The sequence below is a fragment of the Alosa sapidissima genome, chromosome 3 (assembly GCF_018492685.1).
Source record: "Alosa sapidissima isolate fAloSap1 chromosome 3, fAloSap1.pri, whole genome shotgun sequence".
Lineage (NCBI taxonomy): Eukaryota > Metazoa > Chordata > Actinopteri > Clupeiformes > Clupeidae > Alosa > Alosa sapidissima.
Genome location: NC_055959.1, coordinates 13,806,319 through 13,814,760, shown reverse-complemented (window position 1 = coordinate 13,814,760; position 8,442 = coordinate 13,806,319). Strand labels below are relative to the sequence as shown.

The 8,442-nt window shown below is 42.4% G+C and overlaps 1 protein-coding gene across 1 annotated transcript in view; it reads left to right on the top strand.

The window, feature by feature from the left end:
* Positions 1-285: 285 nt before the first annotated feature.
* The window catches only part of LOC121705203 (carnosine synthase 1-like), a 43,382-nt gene continuing 35,225 nt past the window's right edge, over positions 286-8,442 (top strand). Inside the window, exons 1-2 of the mRNA XM_042086052.1 lie at positions 286-456; positions 3,065-3,154. Of these exons, the coding sequence (XP_041941986.1) occupies positions 339-456; positions 3,065-3,154 (208 nt within the window). The 5' untranslated portion in view covers positions 286-338. The remainder of the gene's footprint in view (positions 457-3,064; positions 3,155-8,442) is intronic.

Below are 8,442 nucleotides of genomic sequence, written 5' to 3'. Positions count from 1 at the left end.
GAATACCATAGTATTTTTGGAACATATAGAAGTTGGCCTACTATACGATTGTAGAATAGGAACACTGTAGAAGGTAAGGATATTATGGAGGTATTATACTACCATATAACTACTAAATCTTATTACTGGAGTTCTTTTTCGTAAGGGAAATGAGGACCTATAGGAATCTGGACAACCCATTATATAAGTTTGAGAAAATGCTAAGAAGTGATCCAGGGGTTGAGAAGGGGGCGGGAACATTACACTTAAAGTCATGCACTACCTGCCTCAGACTGACCCATCTTTCAATGTTAACATTAGTATAAAGGACACAACACACATTTTACAGTCTGCGTATCATGGACAGCTCAAAAAAAGACAAGAGCTTCTTGCCCCAAAACTACTCGACCTTGCAGCAAATATTATGTGAACTTGCTCTTCCCAAGACAAGAGACCGTACTCAAAACCCTAGAAAAGGTAAGAGCTCATTTATATGCATGTATAGTATAAAACGAGGCATTGACAAATATAATTTGTAAATAGGCTACAGATAGTGTATTAAAAAGGACTGTTTATACAAACAATAGCTTAGGCTACTTTGAGTCGTTTGCCGGTGTTAGCCTAAATGGCAACTGGCTCCCGTGTTAACTGGCTGCGTTGATGACGTTTCATGATTGATGACGAGTCTTTGACAGATGTGGCCGCTTGCAGATTTGTCACTTTCTGATATACTAGAGACGCACACAAATATGCATGACATGTTTAAAAGTCAACAATGTATGTAGTAGCCTACTACATGCACTGGACCGTGAATATGCCACCCAAAAAACAAACACCTAAATAGCATAAATGAACTTCACGTGGGTATCTATCGAACCACGAACAAACCTGTTTGCTTGTTAATCAGACGTCTATCAACTTGCGCCACGAGCCAGCTGACAGCACTCACAGAAATTGACTTCAGTTGTATGATTAAAAGAAGTCAGCTAACGTTATGATAATTGTAACAAGTTAACATAGCTGTTCATGTTATCTAGCTACCATGTTATTATGCTACCGTTGCCCAAGCTATTTAGTAGGCCTTAGGTATCATGGTTAAGTTTTACAAACGTTTCACTGAGGTTAGGCTGTGGCCGCCCCTACCTGGGGGGTATTCAATCAACCTCGCTAAAGGCCAAACCTGGCTTATTTCGATAAGTGTCACTAATTTTAGTGAGAATTCCATTCCATTAATGAGGTTAACGTGAATCTCAGCTTGGTAACCATGAGAATCTATGCCACAGAACTAACCTGCTACGTAGCAGGTTAACTTTCAAGCTAAATTAAGCTGTGTTGCAAAAAAAACAACAATCAGTCGGAAAACGAGTCCAAAAAGATGGTTCCGTCAACCTGTGGTTTCATCACCTAGCCTACAACTTCTAAAATAGAAGTAGGCCTATAGAAATGTTTTGTTTCCGACAGTGCACCAAGCATGGATTTACACATTCACTACCTCCAAAGAATGTATGTAGATTATACGATTAAACATGTTTTAACTTCACATGCGTGTGGTTCTAGGAATCGTGCTATTCTGCGTCACTTACGTTCGGTGGTGGCGTACGTGCAGCGAGACGGTATAGGAAATGAAATTACATTCTTGCGTGTTCGTAGGTTCGCTTACCATACGAAGTATAAAGGCTACATTGTTTATAGGGTTGCCACCTGTCCAGGATTTTCATGGTCTTTCCAGGAAAATAAAAATAAAAATCCTGGACACTGAATGACATTATTTGTTTTTATTCCACATAAGCAAAAAAGCAGAACCTAATTATGTATTCCCCCTTTTTTCTCAATACTGCCCCCAGGCGTCCACAACTAAAAACTGTTGAAAATATAACAAAATAATAAAGGTCTGCTATTAAATAAAGCAATTAACTAAACAAATAACTAGAAATTGACATTCTTACTAATTTTAGCTATACAATTGTCGCTTAGAATGACAGTTTTTATCTTGGGTTAGATGTGCGAAAGGCGCCGTTGCTTACAAACAAAAAGGTCGATTGGATGGTCAAAAATGTCCAGGATTTTTGTCAGACACAGGTGGCAACATTACCGCTGAGTGGAAGGGAGACCTCCGGTTACACCATAGCGATCTTGCTACTCAATGTTTTTCTAAGGTTGGCTATCAATATGTTACAAAGGGAGTGAAATATTAGACAAATGTAAGTTGGCCACCGCTTGTCAATCGATTCGTAGCCTATATAAGGCGTTTGTAGTCTACACTGTGCATTTGTTTTAATTTGTCAGTAGCCTATTATATCATAGCAAAGAACACAGTCTGAACTGAAATGGTACAGCCCAATTGGGGTGAGGGTTTGAAAATCGTATTTCATTAGATTATATCCTGAATTGTTGGTATGCGATGGTAATACATTTAATTACATGCAATATAGGATAACATTACATTTTATTACATTTTTTCAGTACCCCCCAAACTATTATTTTCATCCCATTTGGGAGGGTCCAAGTAGGGGAGTCGGGCACTATTCTGGCAACGTCTCGTTTCATAACTTAATTATTTGTCCGCTTTTAATCACATTGTTATGACCATTAGATGTATGCTATTTTGCACGCTAAAATCTGATTCATCACAAGGAAATACAATAAAGAATGGGAACGTATTTGGATAATTGTACGTAGAATGGAAAGAATGGGAACGTAGTTGGATAGTTGTAATTCCCCTGTATGTCCTGTTGGTGACCTCAGTGAGAAGTACCTGTTAAGACACTCTTAGCCAGTATTTATTTAGTTTTTATTTTGATCCGTACTATATATCAATAACCTTAGATCAAGACCAACTATGTTTACCAAGAATAAATTACCTATTCAGTGTGAGTAAGAAATTGTTGAATAAAGACATAATATATGTGTAATGACACTTAATACAGATCTTATTGAGCACCAATAAATACAGACATTACTTATGTATTAATGGTTAATATTGTGTTCCCTAAACTGTGTGTTAAATGCTTTTTCAGTTAATGCAATACACATGACAGCCTCACATTGGATGTATTATATGAAGTGTATTCTTTTTTTTTTGCAGATGTTGGCAGGTGTGATGTAATAATCTGTGTCATGGCATCTCCTGATAAATACCTCTCACTTTTGCTGGCTGGTGGCAAGAAATGCCCAGGTAATTGACAATCTACCTTAATAGCAGAAATAATGACCACATAAGGGTATCGTTTCATGAATGCCTCGTTTCCAATTACATGATATTCCTACAGAATATCATGCAATTTCATTGGGGTAGATTTCTATTGTCTCTACTAGTGATGGTATCAGATTGGTATCGGTCAGAGATGGGCAGAAATACATTAACCCTGATCTTAAGTCTATCAAAATAAACCACAAAATACAGTAGCCACACCATGTACCAAAATAAAATAGGCCTACTGTATTTTTGTATTTTGAAAATACTAAAATACTCTTTAAAATGAGCATGAAATCACTTTGCAAACCTTCTGTCTATTTAATCTGTTCCTTCATACCTGACTCTGTTGATTAAGTGGACAGTGTTTGAGAGCAACAGCTTTTCTCTGCCTTTTCATGCCATAAATCTGCAAAAACTGTCAACAAATATGTTCGGTACATGGGGCAAATTTTTGAACAATGTTGCATAACTGGTTGCATGTGTTTCGATTTTGATATGAGAAAGTACTTCCCTACCCTCTAGCCATTGTGTAGCAATATGCAGTATATTGGGTCTTGAAATATCCACAATAATCCATAGAAATATAATATTCATGTTGTTTTATCCAATATAAATTGACAAGAAACTTCAGTGCGTTACCTTTCATTTGGGACCATGATTATGCTTCTACACCAAGGGGTTCATATACAGTAAGCCTTTTATTGTCAGTATGCATTTTGGATAGCCAAAAGTCCTATTGGGGCGTCTGTCACATGGACATTTGGACATACCTTTACAAATAATTGTGTAAATGTTACATCCCGGTCTAGGGCTTGTGGGATATAACAAAAAACGGGCAGACACAAAACTTAAGAAAATGGTGTATTTATTAATACAAAAAAAACCAGTATGGAAAAATGTCTAAATTAAGAAAAACACGGCCTACAAAGTAGGCCTCGGCGGCCAGGCGCTCACTCCTGGTCTCTCACCCCAGGGAGTGAGAGAGATGACGGCAAGTTGCTCGGGCAAGGCCCGAGGCTGGCCCTAGTGGCAGCGATGTGCGGCAGCGACGGTGGCAACGAACGATCCCCACAGCTAGCCAGCGAGAGAGCTCAATGACGTCAGCCCCCTTTTAAAGGGCCGGGCTACCCTGACGTCATAGGGTTTCAAACCACCCCTCAGCTGCGCCAATCTGCCTAGAAGAACACACAACAAAAGTAACAAACACAAATAATAAACAAGACCCACAGGGTCGTAACAGTAAACCACTCATCTTTTCTTCTATATTGATCTACTTTTACACACAGCTTCACAAGACCTGGTGCTAGGGCTGAGTTGTGTTTCTCAAGTGACTCATGTGACTTAGAGGGATGAAATGTGGCCAGTTCATAGATGTTTGTAACCCGGTAGAAAGAAAAAAAACAATATTCTAGCCTCTGTTACTCTGTGTGAATACTTCAGACAATTATTCTGATTGTTTCCTAAGAAATGACAGGGTCTTAGCGTTCTAAAGAGGTCAAGCATTTGATTGTAGGCAAAAATAGGTGGGAACAGTGCCCTCTGAAGTAGGCACAGTGCAATTTCAGGGGAAGAAAGCCTAGAAATGGCATATTCCATATGGGGCCCTATTTTGAGATTAGAAACCCGCATAGCTTAATCTTATCCCGACGCAAAGCTTTTTCCAATCTTACACTCAAATGTATCGCCATGCGCTTCACTTTTATTAAACAATGCGCCCAGGGGTGTGGCAATTACAACATAAGGTGTGGTCTGGCGTGGTGTCGTAATGTTATGTAATTGTGGTGTGCTCTGCTTGTTGCTTTTTGTGTTCTTTGTCTGTACTAGTGTTTGCTGCTGTTAATGTGTGCATGGTTTCTGTTTGTTGTTGGTTCATTGTTTGTCTTTTGTAGATGAGGTTTCTCTATTTTTACTACTTTTATGACCCCCCTGGTTAAATAAAGGAAAAATAAATTAAATAAATAAATAAAAATAGCTATCTTATACTATCTAAAAAGCATTACGCCACTAACCAAGAAAAACCTGGTCTATAGTGAAAGGCGCATATGAAGCACAGCTGATGACACACTGTCATGAGATGTAAGCAGCAACTCCTCTGCAGGATAAATGTCCTTAGGTTTTTTATTTAGTCATTCGAACATTATTGGGGTAAGTGTTGTTTTTTTCAGGCTATGTTTTCAATGGTAACCCCTTGTCAGTGAACCCTTTGCCCTTTGCTCATCTCGGCTTGTCCCCTGCACTCTGAAATGTGTAATTTATTTGCATGGCTAGGCAGATGCTCGAGGCACCCCCTTTGAAAACCTGTTGGCCAGATTTTGGGAGTGCAAGGGACAAGCTGAGATGAGCTATGAGACATACGTTCATACTCGGTATCATGTTTCAACACACTTTAGGTCAATATCACACCGGAATTCTCCTTTAAGTAACATAAGAACGTCCTTTTTGTGCCAAGCGCCCCAAGTTTGATAACAAAACCACCCTGAATGTGGACTGGACATGTTACCGGCCTCTGACCTAGGGGAATCTGGGCAGGTACAAGACCACAGGCTGGATAGCACTGTGGGTTGAAAAGAAGTGGAGATCCAGAAATTATGTCTTTCTCAAGCACTGGACGTTTATTTCTGAGTAAAAAATCATTCAAGAGAGCAATAACAGATAGGCCTAGCACACACTATGGCACTGGACATATTCCAAAATATACAATTATAAAATATACTATAATAATATAATATATCAATATAATATAAACATTGAAATACCTCTTGATATTATAAACCATAGTTTCAAACATTACTAATATAATAAATGCAATCAATAGACCAATATAGAAAGCATTGGCATATATAATATACAATACAAAACACTTTACCTAGATAGTATGAAATAGACAGTGGTACCTTTATAATATATCCAATATGCTTCAACAAATAACACTATACATCAAATGACATTGTATGTAAACCATACAATGTCCTAATACATTTCAATGTAGGCTACATATACACAGGCTACTTGGCTATCTTGTTATCAATTAGTTCTTCAAAGTGAACACACATAAAATAACAACGGTTACATTGGGTTACCTTCATCAAATACATTAACAACATTTTCATTAATCAAATACTTAGAATACTATACGATAATAATATAAAAACTGCAATTGAAACTGTTCATGTGACTGTCATAACTATTCACCAACACAACGCATCTGTCTGCCGTTTGCGTGTGTCTACATGCACGCGCACACCAACTGACAACACTGGCGGCAACGTACATTGAGAACGTAAGTTACGCATGTAACTATGGATCTGTGAGACCGAGGGATGACCGTCACTACGGTCTAAAAAAGGAATGATCACCTTCGTTCTGCCTATCACCGAGACCATATGTCAACAAAGTCATGCCCATGACCTCCGGAAGCAGAACGACTCGAGCTTGTAAATAGCGGAGATTGCTCCCGGTTCAGTCTCCTACCTTGAGCGCCTCAGGATGGTCCGAGCGACAAGGATAGTGACGGTCATCCCTCGGTCTCACAGATCCATAGTTACATGCGTAACTTACGATCTGTTTCGACCTCACTCTGACCGTCACTACGGTCTAAAAAAGGGATGACACATACCAAAAAAGTCGCGAGGAGCTCTAAGCTAACCATTAAAACCTCGCTCGGTCACGGACATGAGGGCAGCGTCGCCAACCGGAGCTGGGCGAGTGACGTCCACCCTATTAAACCTGGTAAAAGTGCAAGGCGTCGCCCATGAAGCCGCTGCACAGATATCGCTTGCTGGTACCCCCTTAAGGGCAGCCCAAGACGTAGCCATACTCCTGGTGGAGTGAGCCCTTGTACCCGAAGGGACCGACATTCCCAGAGCCTGGTAGGCATGGGAAATAACCTCAACCAACCAATGCGACAGCCGCTGTTTGGAAAGCGGTAGTCCCTGCTTCGCCGCCCCATAACAGACAAAAAGTTGAGTGTGTTCCCTCCTCAACGACTGCGTACGGGCCAGATAAGCTCTCAAAGCCCTGACTGGGCACAGAGTGAGCAACTTGTCGCGCTCTGCCTGTGAGGCAGCAGACAGCTGGAATTGGGTCAGCTCCAGAACCTGGTTGATTGACTGCTGACTTAGAACCTTAGGCAGGAAGGCTGGATTAGGCCAAAGTGACACGCCAGTGCCCCCTGCCTGCCACCTCAGGCAGTCTTCGCTGACAGAGAGGGCGCACAGCTCCCCGACGCGCCTGGCCGAACAAAGAGCCAGGAGAAAGCTAGTTTTCAGAGACAAAGATCGCAGATCTGCATCAGTAAGAGACATTAAAATGGTGGGCAAATCCCAGTTTGGTGCCCGCAAAGTGCGAACTGGACGCAACCGGCGGGCCCCTTTTAAAAACTGACCAATCAGTGGATGCCTACCCAAGGGCCTGTTATCCGCACCCTGGTGAAAGGCTGAAATGGCCGAGGCATAAACCTTCACAGTACTGACCGCCTTGCCTTGATCCAAATAGGACTGCAAGAAGCGCAAAACTTGTGGCACAGGGCAAACCGCTGGCTCAAGACCCAAGCTGGCACACCAATCTGAAAAGATCCTCCACCTGAGTGCATAGCAAGCTCTAGTAGAAGGAGCCCTGGCGTTGTTCAGAGTCTCCTGCACAGACTCAGCTAGCTGTTCAATGACGGACTCTGCAGGGGCTAAACCCACAGGTGCAGGGCACCTGGGTTCGGATGCCAGATCTGCCCGTCTGCTTGTGACAGAAGATCCGCCCGGCAGGGTAACTGCCATGGCTGACCCCGCAGGAGCCGGAGAAGGTCTGGGAACCAAGGCCTCGCCGGCCACCATGGAACAACCAGCAGAACTGTGTGTTGGCCCTCCCTGATCCTCCGCAGGACCTGAGGTACAAGAGGGGATGGAGGAAAAGCGTACAACAAGCCTGTCGGCCAGTCTTGTGACAGAGCATCCAGGCCCAAACTGCCTCCCTGTCCCACTCTGGGCAGTGAGTCGTTTCTGCCGACGCAAACAGGTCCACTTGTGCAGTCCCATACTGAGCCCAGACCTGGCTGACCACCTCTGGGTTCAATCTCCATTCCCCCGGGAGTGGCCCGGTCCTGGAGAGAATGTCGGCCGCCCTGTTCTCCACACTTGGAACGTGTACTGCCCTCACTGAAGCCAGACGCGGCCATGCCCATGACAGCAACTCCTCCGCCACCTGGAGGCACCGCCAGGACCTCGTGCCGCCTTGGTGATTGACATGATACACCGCCAAGGTGCTGTCTGACCTCA